This window comes from Clupea harengus, chromosome 4 (assembly GCF_900700415.2).
Source record: "Clupea harengus chromosome 4, Ch_v2.0.2, whole genome shotgun sequence".
Taxonomy (NCBI): domain Eukaryota; kingdom Metazoa; phylum Chordata; class Actinopteri; order Clupeiformes; family Clupeidae; genus Clupea; species Clupea harengus.
The window spans coordinates 22,536,995-22,555,185 of NC_045155.1; the positions used below are offsets into that span (position 1 = coordinate 22,536,995).

The 18,191-nt window shown below is 40.6% G+C and overlaps 1 protein-coding gene across 3 annotated transcripts in view; it reads left to right on the forward strand.

Annotated features, from left to right (window-relative positions):
- itpr3 (inositol 1,4,5-trisphosphate receptor, type 3) overlaps positions 1–18,191 on the forward strand; it is a 143,640-nt gene that overhangs the window by 82,090 nt on the left and 43,359 nt on the right. For all 3 annotated transcript variants that reach the window (XM_031566798.2, XM_031566797.1, XM_031566799.1), the window contains 11 exons: positions 9–131; positions 1,053–1,173; positions 1,452–1,633; positions 2,296–2,444; positions 2,763–2,871; positions 2,956–3,055; positions 3,306–3,481; positions 7,111–7,273; positions 8,599–8,801; positions 15,138–15,338; positions 17,968–18,078. In XM_031566798.2, the coding sequence (XP_031422658.1) occupies positions 9–131; positions 1,053–1,173; positions 1,452–1,633; positions 2,296–2,444; positions 2,763–2,871; positions 2,956–3,055; positions 3,306–3,481; positions 7,111–7,273; positions 8,599–8,801; positions 15,138–15,338; positions 17,968–18,078 (1,638 nt within the window). The remainder of the gene's footprint in view (positions 1–8; positions 132–1,052; positions 1,174–1,451; positions 1,634–2,295; positions 2,445–2,762; positions 2,872–2,955; positions 3,056–3,305; positions 3,482–7,110; positions 7,274–8,598; positions 8,802–15,137; positions 15,339–17,967; positions 18,079–18,191) is intronic.

Below are 18,191 nucleotides of genomic sequence, written 5' to 3' on the forward strand. Positions count from 1 at the left end.
TGTGTTAGATATGCAAACAGGACAGAAAGATATCTGATGCTGCACTGGAGAAGTATGTCATATATGTGGTTTTGGACACCATACATGCCTTTTTAAGTTCACCTTTCTCTGAGAACAGCACCTCACTCCAGGTTGGTAAAAATCCATATTTTTTAAAGGTTTAAATCGTAGTACTACCTGCCTGCCTGTGACTCTAGTGCTGGACTCCTGTACTCTAGTACTCCTAAAATGAATGCTAAAGACAATTAGAGGCTTATCTGCACTCAGCATGACGTCTTCACAAAATAATACTACAATGTACATTGTCAGCCTAGGCATTGCAAGTGGAGTAATGAATTGAATTAGCACTCGGCGAGGTTAGCTTCTAGGACTAGCCTTTTCCATAATGCCCATCCACTCTCTCACAACATACACAGCTACCAAGCTCATAACCCCTTCTGCCAGCACACATCTTGGCATGCCAAGACAAACATCAAACCAAATGTTAGAACAAGACAGTGGCATTTACTCATACTCCATAGAACCATGAACTCACCAAACTAATGAATCACTTTGTTGGGTGGTTACAGTGAAAACATCACACATGCATGTATGGAAATGTGGTTTGTGCATTTGGTGCTTGACTCAAATTGACGTACTGACATTGACATATGGACTCAAAGTGACATACTGACATTGACATATGGACTCAAAGTGACATACTGACATTGATACATTGACTCAAATTGACATTCATCTGTAGCATTTTGTCACACGCCCCAGTATTACAAAAAGGGAAAACTCAGTATTTAACAAACAGTTAATGTTCTGGAAAGGGCAAATTGTGAAGACAATTCGTGTACACAGCCCTCTTTAGGTTTCACATGTTCAATTGGACTCTGATATAGGCTCTGACTCAGCTCTGCCTCAGGTCTAGACTCTTACTCAGGAGAGACTCACGAGATTGCATGTGTTTAACATGGAATTCTGTGTAAATAATTTTGATTTGTTCCAGTTTGTACCAGTCAGGTTTACAATTGCTCTGTCCTCTCCCCCTAAAACTGTGCTGTCAGTCCCACAGCCTGATTGTGACACAGCTGCTGCAGGCAAACTTGCGTCTGTTGGACTGTACCTGGCTGCAGCCACAGCAAAGGGTCCTGGTTGATACTTGTATCCGCACACTTGCCGCTACTGGTGAGGTCCTCACAGAAGCTAAAATAGTTATCTTACTGTCAAGGTCAAAGAAATCAATTGAATTAAATTGTCTTATATATACACATATGTATACGTACATATACATACATACATACATACATACATACATACATACATACAAACATTTCTACCTTTCCTCTATCTTGGTCAAAATAATTCATCTAATTTAATAGTCTAATATACAAACATATTTATAAATACATATACATTACAGCCTGTTGTCATTTCTACCTTGCCTCTACCTTGTTTATCTGCAGCTAAGACTCATTCCATCTCTCTGCCCATTGAGCTGGAGGCTCAGATTAGCATTATGCTAGCCAGTATTACTCAGAATTCCTTGTCCCGCTCCAACACAAGTTATAAGGGCTCCTCACGCTCCAGTCGCCCAGCTGCTCCTACCAATCCATGGGACTACAAGAACATCATTGAGAAACTACAGGTATGCGGAGACAGAATTTCACTACACCTATTCATTAAATAGCTGAAATTATTTTTAGACATTATGACATAATCTCTCCTAGTCACACAAGTTTAAGATTTACCAAAAGTTAGTTCAAGTCACAAAATGTAATTAGTTGAAAACACTCCTGGTAGCGCATAGTTGCGTCATTCCAATGACAGCTTAACTTGCAAACTGCCACCTACCCGTTGCTTTAAGGAGCATGTTCAAGCAAGACATCTGAAAAGAAGAAGAAGAACTGTGAGGCATTATGTGTAATGCAACTAAATGTGTACAACAATATTAAATATCAGATTACAAATAATTGTATTCACTATAACAATATTAATAATAATAACAACCTTTTAAACTATTTTTAAATAACTCTTGAATATACCAAGGTTGTTGCTGGAAATGACAACACCTGGTATGTAATTCTACCATCAAGGTACCACTAATGAAAAGAGTCTTGAATGCGATTTCTTGCTGTAGAGAAGAAAGATAAAATGGAGATGGAAGAGTTATATCTTCTGATGTTTTTTGACGACTTTGTGCCTGTGGTGGAAAAGTTGGTATGGTGAAGTAGTCTTAGGCCAAAATTGTGGGTTGTGGTTTTTTAAACACAGTAAATCCCACATGAATATTTCAATTTGATATTGCAGGACATTATAAATACTCTGGAGCAGCGCTTGAAGCCTCTAGTGAACGCTGAGCTGTCTGTGCTGGTGGATGTGATGCACCAGCCTGAGCTGCTCTTTCTGGAGGGCACAGAAGCTAGGACACGGTGTGAATCTGGAGGATTTATATCAAAGTAAGTGCCACTTGTGTGTGTGTGTGTGTGTGTGTGTGTGTGTGTGTGCGCATATGTATATGTGTCAGTATTTGGGTAGGTTTTTTTTAATTTATGTGTTTTGCAGATAATTTTATTAACACAGATAAAAGGCGAGCCAAAAAATAAAAGACATTACATTTACATTTAGTCATTTAGCAGACGCTTTTATCCAAAGCGACTAACAAGGAAATGTAAGGACACACTTGGTAAGGAGGAGAGGGGAATCGAACTAGCAACCTTTGCTGAAATGATCAATGTATGTGGTGTGTGTGTGTGTGTGTGTGGTTGCTAATAAAGGCTGATCCAGCATACTAAAGCTCTAATGAGTTCAGAGGAAAAGCTGTGCATCAAGGTGCTGAGGACTCTGCAAGAGATGCTCATCCGTTCACTAGACTTTGATGAGAAGGTGAGAAGTTACCTAATATTTCAGTGTTTGTCTGAGTCTGTGTAACTACATGTGCAAAACATGTAATTATATGTTTGTTTTCAGGGAACAGCCTTAAGGAAGGTACTACTGCAAAACTACCTCTACAACAACGACAATGGCAGCAATAAGCCTGAGATAGTTGAGATCGGAGCAGGAGGAGGAGGTAACACCACCAGGAGCTTGTGAAGTCAGCCTGATATACGTACCATGAATACTGGGATTGGTATCATTCCAAATCTTCAGTTCAATCTTAGAAGATTCAAAGCACTCTTTACTCTCCATATTTGAGAACAGCAGATCTCACTGCTCACAACCTCACTTCCAAATTCTCTGTCAGTGACACTGTAAGGAGATAAAGAGATATATCCTCATCCTTCCTTATGTCCAAGTCTTTGCATAATGTCCATCCTTAGGTGGTGAGGAAGAGCATGATTGGACAGCTGTAGCTGCAGTCCAGTGTCGTCTGGACAGAGAGGGAGGGACTAAGCTTTTTACTGACCTCGTCATGAGCACCAAAAGTGACAAGATTTTCCAGGAATGCATTCAGCTGGCCATCTGTCTGCTGGAGGGGGGGAACACAGATATTCAGGTAAGAACTACACTGCTCATTTAAGTTATTCCAGAGTGGTACTAGGGCTATCTCCAGGAGGAGAGGTGACAGTAGGAGTGTAAATACATTTGTAAATACAAAGATGATTTTGAAACGGATAACTAATATCAGGCTAAATTATTCAGAGTTCAGACCAACAGTATAGTGTGGAGAGATTCCAACACAGATACAGACTCCAACACTATAATTTGACAACTTCATTTAGGCTTAATTTTTGTAGACAGAATAAATTCAGTGCTACAACATGCATTCGTTTTTTTTATTAAACAATGTAACACTGCAATGCCTTTTGACCGAAAACCACAAGAAAGAAAGACTAAACCACCAGCTGGCGTTCATTTTCAATAAGAGTTGACAATTTACAGTGACAAGTAACAAGTGACCGTTGCATTGCCAACTAGGTGGGGCTAAAATAGGGTAGAGGTCTATTTTATGCAAATACAGAGCGAGGCAACATGGCGACTGGGGAGTGAAGGAAGCATGACACATGTTGCTGAAACAAATAAACAATCGTGTCTAGTATACTTGTTTAGTTCTGTAACCTGGTAACCACAAGATAGGAACGCCCATTTGTCTCCCTCCTATGTCGCTCATGTGACCATAGAGTTAGCATTGTGTCCAGAAATATTCAAGATAGTGTAGCACATTCTTTCATGCACAGAAAAACAAAATGGATGATTCATGCTATGCACTGAATTGACTGTTGGGCTTTTCATTTTGTGGAAAAAAGGCTGAATGCACTTCTGACTTTGTGGACAAAATAAACTGAAGATTACAGACAAATGGAGTGGGACAAAGACTTGTATCAGATGTAATGTTTAAGGGGACCGCTCAAGGAACATATTAGCAAATGATCTGGTTTTAGTACAAGTTTACCACGTTAAGGAATGAGTGTAGCTGCCATGGCAACTGTGCAATAGTAGTAGTAGTAGTAGTCCTTTATTGTTACAGCACAAGTACACAAGTATCAGCAACATAGCCTGTCGCATAGTAAACTAGCGAAAATGGCAATCCACCCGTCCATACATATACACATACTGACAAGGGGGTAGACAGGACGGGAAGACAAGGTTGAGTGAAGAATTGCAGCATAACATGAGGAAAGGGAGGAGAGAAAAAAAAGGCGACCCCCAGACTATGCTCCTAAAGGAGTACAGTGTGGGAGCAGGAAAAAAACACCTCAGCACATAAGCACATACATTTTACAACATGACAGAACTCAAGACTTGCAACGGGGAGGGGGGAGGGGGGAGGGGGGATGGAGGTAAGCCAGCGCAAACAAGCAGCCATCTGGTCCAACAGCCATATTCGGCTCTGGTCACAGACCCGCCTGTCACACTGGGGGTACGAAGCAGGCGAAGGCGTGGGATGGGGGTCATGGGGTGGTGAATGCATATCTGTAATGTGTACGTGTGTTTGTATGCATGTAGAAAGTTTGTGTATGAGTAGGCCTGGATTGTCGCCTTCCCCTAGGCCTAATCAGACAGATTCTCAGTTCGCAAGATTGTCGTTGCCATGGAGACAGCCTTGAAAAGGTCCTGGACAGAGACAACAATCCACAGGTGTCTGTGGAGAGGGGGAAGGGAATGCAAGAGAGTCTCACTGCAGCGATCGTCAGGGGAGTTGTTGTTCCAGCAACGGCCTTGGCCAAGGCAGTGCTGGTTGAGGGGGCCGAAAGCAGATAAGATTGGGGTTGTTTGGTCTTGGGAGTAGGCGCCAATTTGCTCGTCTACTCCTATTCCGTCCGGTCTCCGAATTGCTCCAATTTCCTTTGCAAAGCCGTGAACTTCTCCGTGTTGTTATCCATATCGCGGTTAATAGCCGCCAGGATGTTATCCATATCGCGGTGTATAGCCACAGCCTGAGTGCCAACAGCTCTGTACTGTGTGTAGGCCTTCGTTGTGCCAGACTGACAGGCCAGTTTACCAATCCAATTGGAGTCTTTAGTTCCACGTGAAATTGAAATGGATGGGAAGTTGGATATTAACATAGAAAGAGATAGATAGATGGGTGGGTTGGTGGGTGGGTTGATGGGTGGATGAGGATTCAGAGAGACAGAAACAGCAGCAGCAGAGACTGGAGCAGTGACAACTTACTGTTGATAATTCATGATTGACAGTTATAGAATGTTCTACCATTCACTTCAATGGGACATTTTAATCTTCATTTTGTTTGAAAGTATAAAGTATATGATCATCAAAATAACACAACAAAGGTCGAGTGTGTTGAAGACACAATATGCAACAATTGACCACTTTCTGAAGCATGTTTTTATACTGGTGCCAACTTCAAATTGATTTCCATGGTACAGTATACAGCAGTGAGTACACACCGGTACAATGTCACTTAAATGTCAAATGATTCAAAATGGTATCACCTTACAGTAGTTTGGATTTATTATATTAAAAATAGAGGTCCCATAGTAGGAACACTTCATTACTAGGAATCAAAAATACTAGGAAAACTCAGAGAATCAGGAGCAAGCAGATGGATTTGTGCACAAATGCATGCATGTACATGGTACATTAATATCTATCTGCTGCAACTGTGTTTCGACTGATTTTTATATTTTTTTATATTTTTATAGAATCTTCCTATATCTTTTTTAATTTTTGTGAAGTCTCACAATCAGATGTTTCCATGTGGAGCCATAATGCAGGCGTGCAGATCGACACAGCACCGTTAACAGATCATCTCCATGTTCATGCCGTTATATTAGGCTAACTGGAAGTCACAGGTGTACTTAATTTGGTTTCAATGATCACAGGTTTTCTAACTTGTGTGTCAGTGATCATTGGTGTATTCCCTTTTTTGCATTGAGTTTTGTACTCTGAAAGTTTGAGGCCTGTATTTTCAGTATAGTCTTTGTAAAGTATTTGTTTGATTGTTTATAAGAGGGGACACTCTAGTTGTGCAATTAGAAATAATGCAGTTATAAAGTGGTGATACAATTTTAAATCATTTAACATGGAAATGATATTGGCCAGGGGTGTACTCCCCTCTGTTTAGCACATGGTCATGTGGACGACAGATAAACACACCTGTTGTTACTACTAGCCGTCTAGGTTACACACAATGTCCAGGTCGGACCACCCCAGGAAGATATGAAAAATAGTTTTCACAGCACAAAATTGCCAACTAGAGTCTAGTAGTCCCGCCTCCCCCTTGCCTTTCTCTGGTTCAATGGTTCTCACTGCAAGCCTGTCAGAAGATTATTGTTTATGGTACTAGGTCTCTAGGGGATTGATTGATGATTCGACTTAAAGCATCCATTCCCAAACAACACCATAAGACTAAATAAACATTCAATAAATGGTTTTCACTGTGAGTGAGGTTCAAGGACAAATACAAAAATAATATTTTTAAAATATTTATTTTATTAAGATATTAGCAATGATCATACAGATTTCTAATATGCCCAGGCATCTTTTACAATGATGTTAAAATGTTCCTGTCTTTCTGTGGCTCAACTGGTAGAGCAAAGTGCTAACAACATCGATACAAGTTTTGTGTAGCCTATTTAGTGTATTTGTGTGCATTGTTGTATCAATATATGTGTTGATGAACATCCTTAAAACATCTCTTTCCTTTTTTTGCCATCCACTCAGAACTCTTTCTACAAGTTGATGATGGGTGACAATAAGTCTGAGACCTTCTTTAAGGTCCTGAATGATCGCATGAAAGACGCCCAACAGGAAATCAAGGCCACAGTCTCGGTGAATGTGGGAGAAATGAGCAACAAAGCCAAGGATGAGAAAGACCTGGACACTGGTGAGATTGGGTGCAAGTAGCGAAACATAACGGAATACATCAGTATCCGGAACTTGTTAGACAGACGTTATTGGATCCATTGAACAGTGTTTGCACTGCTTATATTCACACCAGTAAAACTGGTTGGTTCCACTTGGACACACATTCACCTAGTTTCAGTTCATCTCCTTTCATCAGTTCATCTCCTTATTAGCAGTAGCATGCAGCAAGGCCCCTCTAACCCCTCAATATAACATAGCATAAACATCAATACTACATCATAAAATATCTGTTTGTTCAAAGACTATACTATGATCTGTAAACATCAATGACTCAAAACATTATGACCCCTGACGGATTCAATTAATAATGCTGATTAGCTCATAACAGCAGTGCTTGTTCATTCAAATGCTAAGTAAACAGTCAGTTCTCATAGTTGTCAAACTGGATGCCTTAGACCAGGCTGAAGATTTGGGTGACTTTGATGAAAACAATAGTTGTAAAATAGTCATGGCCATCTCAGAAAAAGCGTGGCTTGTGGGGTTCCTACCAACCTGCCGCACATTGATGTTTAAGGGCAGAGACTCCCATCTGGTCCGGACCGACGTAGGGGGTACTGTGGTACAAGTCACAGAAATGTGTTACAATGTTTATGAGAGGAAGGTTTTACAAAACACTGCATGGCTATCTGGGGAACCATAATGCCATAGAAGGGAGTGAGAGAGTCAATGGACATCAGTTTAACAGATGGCACCTACCTAAACATTATTGTGGATCAGGTGGCCCTGCTTATAGCAATGGTGTTCCCCTATGGCAGGAGCCTCTCAGCAGGAGAATGTGCCATACCACGCCCACATGGTTCAGAAATGGTATGAGGAACGTGAGAAAGGTTTAAGAGGTTTATGAGATTAAGGTGTAGCTCTGGCTTCTAAAACCTCAAAGCATGTGGTAGCACAACATCATTGAATCAGTGGTGGCCGCACCTCCAATTTACAGGACTTCTGCTGCTAATCTATTTGTGCCAAGTAGCACAGGGCATCTTCAGAGGTCTGTAAAGTCCATGCCTGGGTCAGAGCTCATTTGGAGGCGCAGTCAAGACCAACAGCAGATTAGGCAGGTGGTCATAATGTTCTGGCTCATCTGTGTAATGAATAATTCTAAATAAAACCTGTGTTAAAAAAAACATTTAATTTGAACTACGAATTATGACAAATGTCTAAATACTTCTCAGATGTATCTTTCTTTCATTCAATTTCTCTCTTACTCTTACTTTTTGTCTAACTGTGAACCTGCACCTACCTACATTTCATTCTTTGTTTGTTTCTTTCTTTCTCTTTCGACATCAGGGTCACAGCAGCTAGGTTTCCCACAGACCATGGTCCTCCCCTTAAGCTCCAGTCCTTCAGTGTCCCCAGCTGCTCCCCTGTGTCCTGCCCCAGAGCAGCCTGAGCAGGAGGTGGAGGTAGAGATGGGTCCTTCTGTCGGCATCATGAAACCCATCCTGCGCTTCCTGCAACTTCTGTGTGAGAACCACAACCAGGACCTGCAGGTGATTACAGTTCCTTTAGTCTGAAGGCAAAAACATCCTCATAACCCAAAGAATGCCTCTATACTGGACGCTCTACTATCGGGATTGTTGTGATGCTCCTCAGCACAGAGCCCCGTTCTTTGTGTTGTTGAAAGAGTGCCACTGATGATTTCAGTAAGGTGTAACAGATTAGGACTGTTGGAGTTGGAGGTTGGAGCCGAACACCCCCCAAAAAAGCATCTAACACACCGTAACTCTGTAAACACATTTATAAATAGAAAAATAATTATTAAAATACACATACATATTGTGAAATCATTTACCAGTGTATCAGCGTCACATATAAACTCATAGGTGGTCACATCAATGTTAGCTGAAACATGAATCATGTCTGCTACAGAGTTTCTTACAAACAAGGCAGCTACAAACAATAACTTAAGCAGCTTGTGACAAAAGGATGAGTTGTTAGTAAGGGCATTCAGTGGTGTATATATGAGTTGTTAGTAAGGCCATTCAGTGGTGTATATATGAGTTGTTAGTAAGGCCATTCAGTGCTGTATATATGAGTTGTTAGTAAGGCCATTCAGAGGTGTATATATGAGAAGCTTATGTGTCCTCCATTAACAGTGGAACACACTTAAGAAAAAAAATCTGTCCTACTGAAATCCACATTGTATTGCTCGGCTTCAAGGGGTGCAGAACTCAACAGCCATGCTGTTAACCAAGGCTCAGAGATTAAACTATATTACTCCTATTTAAGTCAAGGCTCAGAGATTAGAGTATATTACTCCTATTTAGCCTCACTTCACTGGATTTTAGTACATTTTCACATCAACTTTACAGTTCTGCTGATTAAACTACACGGCCTGGCACTAGAATATATTTTCCACCCTTATATTGCCCTAAGACCTTGCAGTTGTCTTAGTCAAAGTCCACGTGGAAAATGTACACGATACATACAAACATAAAGATGGTATGTACATGACACATAGAAAATGAATAGTGAATAAAATTGGGAGAGAGCATTCAAGTATTGTAGAACAGCTTAGTGGGTATACACTGTGCTCATTAAGGTTACTATTACAAGGGTAAGTAGAGTAATGAGACTACTCGTCGAAGTCAAAACTATGTATTTGCATTATGGGTAAATAGGCTAGCACAGAATATGTAGATGTATCATTATCTTGGAGAACTAATGTGGTGGGGATTGGTGGGTGTTGGCAGAGGGTTTCTGAAAATAGATCAGGTGGAGAGTACAGCAGCATCCCACAGACTAGGAGGGGGCAAAAAGACACAAAGTGAGTGGGCAGAGCTAGATTGCGTAATATGCGTCTGTGCACTTAATGGTTATGGTGATGAGGAACAATGTTTTCACAGCTGATGGCATTTGCGGGCAAAGGTCAGGCTATGAAAATGTAAACATCAATTAGTAAACATCAATTTGATTAACAGATGAAAAGTAAAACAGTTAACAGTAGGTAATATGGCAACTTTATCAGTAGGATAATATGATACAGATGGAAACAGAGAGGGAGAGGCTGCCCAGCATGGTGTATGGGAATTTTGTTAATTAAAATTTTTGTTGAGTTATGTTTAGTGTTGTTGGCTGACATAGTGCATTATAATTTTTGTTAAACAAGGATAGCAAGGGGGCCCAGATACAACCATAGTACACAACTGGCTGGTGATAGCCGCAACATGTGCCACATGCTGTACCCGGGATCCGTATAAACGCCCAATTTTATTTATGTTAGGAATTTTATATGTGCTTAGTTTTGACGAGTTATGTTTAGTTAGTCAACATGACATGGCGCATGATAATTTGTATTTATACAAGGATAGCAAGGGAGGCAGGATACAACAACTGGCTGGCAACAGCCACAACACTGTCTGTAGCCCACTGCTGCTAAACACAACATGGTTGACAAGAAGTATGAAGCATGTTGCCACAGGTGCTGGGTCATGCATTAATCGTGACTATAGGACACACTAAAGAGGAATGTCCAGATTTAAAGATGGAAAGGGTGTCCACTTCTCGGATGGAGGCAGGAAGATTATTCCACAGGAGGGGGGCTCGATAGCAGAAGGCTCTACCTCTTATTGTGCTTTTTGATATTCTTGGAATTACAAGATCTGCACCTGGGAACGATGTTGTCTTGGTGGGCAGTAAAGGACAGTAAGCCATTTAGAGCTTTGTATGTTAGAAGGAGTACTTTGGAATCAATTCTACTTTTGACAGGGAACCAGTGCAGAGAGGCCAGAACCGGTGAGATATGTACATATGTCTTAGTTCTAGTGTGTAAGCAGCAGCGTTCTGTTTTAGTTGGAGGCTCTTTATGGACTTGTTGCTACATCTGGACTGAAGAGCATTGCAGTAGTTACTACATCTGGACTGAAGAGCATTGCAGTAGTTACTATATCTGGACTGAAGAGCATTGCAGTAGCTACTACATCTGGACTGAAGAGCATTGCAGTAGTCATAACAACGTAATAAAAGGGTGGATTCGTTTTTCTGCATCTTGGAGGGATAGGACTTCTGATTTTGGCAATATTACGTAGATGAAAAAATAACGTCCGTAAGATCTGTATAACGTGTGAGACGAGTAAGAGATCTTAGTTGATAATTACACCAAGATTTAATTCATATAAACAGCACAGCACATAGAGACTCTGCTACCCAAGGTGGGTGTGAGCTGAGAGGTGCCACAACATGAAATAAGGGAGCTTGGAAGTACCAAGCTAGGGAGGACTGGATTGAGGGATGAGCTGAACAGAGGCATTAATGCACTGAACATGAGAGAGTAAGGTTACAGCTGCTCAACATGTTTAAACAGAGGGAAGACACAGACACCAAAATTGGAGGAGAATGTTCCGTTAGAACCTAAACTAATAGAAAATAGAACAAGAGAACAATGTCATAGTCAAACAAAGACATTATGAAAGAAAATAAACTAATGTGGGAACTTGAGTAGAGGACCCACTGCACCCAGGCACTTACTGAAACAAACTACCTAACTTGCAATTATTAGAATCTTATAGACAAAGATCTCATTAGAAGAAAGCGCTTGCCACAGTCCTTAGAGAGCCCCTTAGCTGGGACTGGAGATAGCTGGTGATGAATAATCCCTAACTGAGAGTCTACTTGCTAACAGAGAGCGCTTGTCATGCAAGCAAGAACATTCATTTGAAAAAAAAAGTTCACACGTGCACCAAACATCAGGTGGCATCATGCTCATGCATGGAATCATCCATAATCCAATGGAACTAGTGGATATGATGGCTGATGAACTCAAGCTATGATCACTTGGATATAGTTGACAAATATACAACTAAAGAACATGCATAACTATTACATGACGGTCAGCCCTGGAATAAGGCTGGATTTATTTTCATAATCATCAACTAACCGCCAAAGAGACTCATCCTGCAAGTAGGTGAAATGCAGCAGAATATAAAACAAGCTATAAAGTGTGTGAGCTCTAAAATCAGAAGCTAACCATAGCTAGTCTGTTCTCGCAACAACCACACAGTTAACTTAAAGCAACACTATGTAACAATTTGCCATTCTCTGATGTATTTTTTTTAGTGCTGTCAAACGATGAAAATATTTAATCGCGATTAATCGCATTTATGTCATAGTTAACTCAAAATGAATCGCGAATAATCGCAAATTTGTATCTATTCTAAATGTCCCTTCGTTTATTAATTTTTTCCATAATTTTATTTGTATTTTAATTCCCTTATCAACATGCAAATGTTTTATTTTATTGAAAACCAACAATGCCAAGCAGGGCGGTACAAAATAAAATTATAAAGTGCACATTTCAGGTAAACAAGGACTCAGCCTATAATGCAGTTAAACCATGGCTTAATATTTTCTTTTTTTCAAGTTTGCTGGGAACATAGCAGTCAGGCCTCTTATTTCAGAACCAATGAACCGTAACAGTTAGGTTACCAATAAAAGGTAAGCCTACTACTTCTTTGCTTTCAGCCAGCTGCCTGTTGACATTTTCAGAAAAAAAAATGTAAATCGCGTTAATCTCGCGATAAAAAAATTCACGGCGTTAAAATGGGTTTGCGTTGACAGCAACTGACAGCACTCATTTTTTTATAAGCAACTACTTTTGGTATGATATTAAAATTAATTTTAATAATAATAAAAATAATAAAACTTTATTTATATAGCACCTTTCATGCAAAAGAATGCAGCTCAAAGTGCTTAATGGTATATATAGTCTTACGAAAAACAGATCAACGCACCTGTTTCCCACCAGCCATCTAGGCTATGCACTATGTAATTCTGTGGTCTGGGACGGACACACCGTGAAAATGAGAGAAAAGCTTTCACAGCACACATGTTGGCAGCCTTCAAAGCTTGCATGATAGCAAGCTTTCATCAGTGCTAACTGGGCTATTGGTGGTGTTTGAAAGGTTTCTGCATGAAATCTAGGTGGTTAGTTTGTTAGTTTTAAACCAGAACTCCGTACTGCTGCTTTAAATAAACACACTGATTGCCTAAGGATATGATAGTGGCAACCTTGACGCTTGAGGCAAGCGACACAACGAAGTCTGTCTTTTTTTCTGCTTTAGCATATTGGTGGCAACATCTTTATTTAATTAAAAAAAGAGTTTTGATTGTTTTGGTGAAGCAGTGTTTCAGATGTAGTTTTATAGAAGCCTCTGATGTTATGGATCTTGCATTTTGTTACCATTTACATTTAGTCATTTAGCAGACGCTTTTATCCAAAGCGATTTACAAGGATATATACACATTTTTACATTTACACTGATGGCACACTGCACATCAGGAGCAATTAGGGGTTCAGTGTCTTGCTCAAGGACGCTTCGACAGGGAATTGAACTAACAACCTTCTGATTACTAAACGACTTCTCTACCTCCTGTACCACTGTCGCCCAGTTACCCCCTCCCTTCCACTTGATTGACACTCATCTGCTGTATTTTTTAAGTAAATGAAGAAACCACCAACCCAGTGGATTATTTACAGCCTACATTCCAGCTGCTGTTCTGCTTGTGTACGGTAGAGTTCAAAGTGATGAGGTAATGTCTGAAATAACAACCCACTAACTTCTTCAAATAGCTATCTAGCATAGCTAGTAATCATTACTAACCAACAGATAACGTTAGCTAATTTAGCTAATATTTCTCTCTGGTTAATGTTCTTTTGGAGCCATTCATCCTAATCCACAAGTGGCTGTGATCATTTTGAGCCTAAGTGTACTGATACATGCAAGCTCGCTTCGCTTTGAGTGGGCGTGGCATGGCCTGTGGCGACATGAGCCTATGTTGATCAGTTCACCATTGAATTTTTTTATTTTTATGAATTCGCTTTGATATTTCAACACATTTCAAGATTACTCTTGAATATTGTGAAAAATATCGAAGAAATTACACTGACAAGTGCTACAGGTGGAATATGTGCCTGGGGAGGGGGCGTGGCAATGGCGGTTAGTGATCTACCCTGATAACTGCACATATTTAAGTGTTATAGGCAGAATATCTGTGCAGGGGGAGGGGGCGTTGTGGCGGCTAGCGATGTACCCTGATAATTTCACATATTTAAGTTTTATAGGCAGAATATCGGTCCGGGGGGAAGGGGCTGTGTCGACGGCAGTTACAAACACGCATGCGCGTGCAGGCACATTACTTTCTAGCCAGAATGGTGGTCCCTGGGACAAAACCAGTTGAAAACCCCTGGTGTAACAGACTGAACTAGGGAGCTAGTTCGCAAGCTAGCCAGCTAGTAGGCTATCACTTGTCTTTATATCAGAACTGTCATTCTGTTAAAGTAAACACAGGATTAAATATCTAACATACCAGGAACAACAACAACCCCTTATAAGGCCCTCCAACCTTTTCTTTTAGCAATTTAAATGATCCTTCAATTTTCAAACCATCAGAAACAACAACAAACAATCTGATTGGCCGCTGCTAGCACTTTTCCCAATTGTTTTGCTCGCCTACGCCACAATTGCCTGCCTCCAACAGAAATGTTTGGAATGCAGAACTTCCCTTCGCTGATACAGCAGATGAGTGTCCTTGATTGGGGAGGATATAAAGCTTATTGCACACAATAGATGACTGTCAACTCATTTTGAATACTGTTTTATTCGTCTTAAAACGTACTGTGTGCTGTTATATATATATAGGACGCTAATATATATATATATATGTATATATATATTATAACATTATATTATATAAATTATAATAATCACCATTGGGGCTGTACAATCTGTCATTTGTTGGGTGAGGGTCTGCTACTGTTGAGCAATCACACTTTGCATATTTTTGTGGAAATCCATCTCTAGTTAAATTTGTCACTCAATTTGTCACAGAATTTCCTGCGCTGTCAGAACAACAAGACAAATTACAACCTGGTGTGCGAAACTCTACAATTCTTGGACATCATGTGTGGCAGCACTACAGGGGGATTAGGTCTACTTGGACTTTACATCAATGAAAATAATGTTGACCTCATCATCCAGACCCTGGAGACACTCACAGAGTACTGCCAAGGACCCTGCCAGGAGAACCAGGTAAGGTCATCGGCACATTTAACAGTAAAAACCTGGATATCAAAAACTTGTTGTATGTTGTGACAACTCAAAACACATAGAAATAAGATGAACAATAATTTTAGTTATAAAACTGATAAATATGAATTTTGATTTTTTTTTCTTTTGCTTTGCATGCACTGGTATTTCCTTCAGGAAAATGCAAATCTAGTTTATATTAGTTATAAACAGGAATATTTTTCAAATTCCTTCTACTATTGGTTGGGGAATTCTGACAGTGGCCAATCCTCTCACTGACACATGCAAGTACTCATAGTCAGCAACCTAACCTAACTATAACAACTGCCCAACCATATCTGCAAGAACATCCCAAAGGTCTATGTAGATGGCTGCTCATTCCACCACGAGAGCAGGAGGTGGTCATTGTTTGGGTGAAGGGCATGGTTACTGCACCACAACAATACTAGGTTGGGGCAAAGACAAGTCAGTATGCAGAGAACAGCAGTACTCATTGTGTTACAACAGGTCAGCAGAGTAGGCATTGTGCAGCTAGTCGTATGTTCTGATTCCAACCGCACCGATAGCTTCATCTCTTATTTCCCCACGTGGAAACATGACTGGGGCAAGGATGTAATGCACTGTGAACTTTTCTTGGTCTGTGATAAAATCGTGACAAATCATTGTATGTTGTGACCATGTATGTGATCGGTGTACTGGAAAAAGAAGAAGGAACACTCTTAGATCCCAGGTCCCGACAAAACTGCCAATGATGAGGCCAACCGCCTTGTGAAAAGCAGGAGCTGTGGATAGTTTCAAGAGGAATGGCTCCTAGACAAGCAGACTTGCACAGTAAACTTAACTTCAGAACCTACAGTATTGCCTGAAGATTGAGAAAGGACTGGTAGTGTATGTTCCCCATGGCCAAGGACCACCCCGTTGAGTTGTTCCGACTGACCATAAGGCGGTCATGATGATGCATGCTCATTATCCCCCATGTGGAGGCGATAGGAGCGCTGGGGCCACGTACAAGACCCTACAGCAGGTAGTTTACTGGCCTTTCAGGATCAGGGACATAAACAATTATTTCAGGGGATGTTTAGTCTGCTGCCACTTCCGTCCATCTCAGCCATCGAACTGAGCCTCACTACAGGGTAGAGGGATCACCTTTCCTTGGTCCAACCTCCAAGTGGACTGGAATGGTCCTGTACCAAAGTCCTCGCGAGGTAACAGATACCTCTTCACCGTCACGTTCACCAAGTGGATTGAGTGTTTACCAGCACCTTATGACACCATGACACCAAAACCACGGCTCTCTTGCTGTTGAACCATGTGGTTCAGCTGTTGGGGCTAACTTCTGTCCATTGACTTGGACAGAGGTACTCATTTCAGAGCTGGTGTGATGGAAATTTTGTGGGAAATGTTAGATATTGAGGTGATGTTCCGCATCGCGTACCACCCTCAGTCCTCTGGTCAGGTTGAACTAGCCAATAAAATGATTGTGAGTATGTTTAGGAAGTATGTTAGTAGCATGGTAAGCATTGAGACGTGAAACTTCTCCTGGTGCTGATGGCCATTAGGTCCACCCCACATCGCACTACGGGAGTCACAGCCTTTGAGATGATGACAGGCCGAGAGATGACTCTCCCACTGTATCTCCCGAACAGGCCAGAATAAGTAAGTGTAGCCACAGCACACCAGTATGTGACAGACTTACGACACTATCTCCACTCCACATTGGCCTAGGCCCAGAGTATTCTTGAAGCTATTGTCAGAGAACAGAAGGCATGCTATGACACAAGCGTCTGATCATGAGCACCAGATAGGTCACAAAGCCCTGTAATGTAATGTCAAGTCAGTGGGAATCTCAAAAAAGTTCCTTCCAAACTGGTCCAGTCCCTATAAAACTGGGTAAGCTATTGCCCTGTTGCAAACCACATCAGAGTGTCAAAGTCCAACCAGACAATAACATACAAGTGGGTCCACATACACCAGATAAACCAGAATGCAAGCGATGCCTCAGTATGGACAAAAGGCCACTCTCTCTGGAGTACACAATACCTGCTTAGCACGTCTGCACAACCTAGCAACAAGTCAACCAGGAATGCTCAGGTGCCACAAGTAGATTGAGAGGTGCACTCAATGTTACCTGGGTCGGTATTTATAGACAATAACAACTACACGTATGTAGACGCCATGTTTTAGAAAAAATGTGGTTATATATATTATAATATTGTATTGTATCACCACAATTGTCCATGTTATTGTCCATGTGGATGGAAAAGTTGTTATCAATGGAGCTAACTGACAGTAGTTCAGCAAAGTCATTAATGAAGTTGCATTTTGGAGGTCTGTAAATAGTTAAAAAATTACATTTGGGGAGGACCCTTCAATATGAAATTGAAGTATTTAAAAGCAATACAATGATCAAAGGTGATCCTTTTGAAATGGAATACATCTTTAAATAAAGCAGTTACTCCTCCTGTCTTGACCGTTTGGCTCATATTCATAAACCTGAAATGTACATTACATAACATTTACAAAAACAAAACTTGATGAGCTAAAACTAAAAGTATTAATATACTAAATGTATTAAGTCATGTACTAAATGTTTTTCTGATATGTAATATTTGTTTGTGTCCCCCCTCCGTAGACCTGTATTGTTACCCATGAATGTAATGGCATAGACATCATAACTGCCCTCATCCTGAATGATATAAGCCCCCTGTGTCGGTATCGCATGGAAATGGTGTTGCAGCTCAAGGTTTGGCTATCCTATTTATTTTAGTTAAGATGAATTCAATTGTGTGCCCAAAATATGTTTCAATGTGGTTTTGCATGATATTTTTTGTTTGTAGAATTTAATTCTTCTTGAAT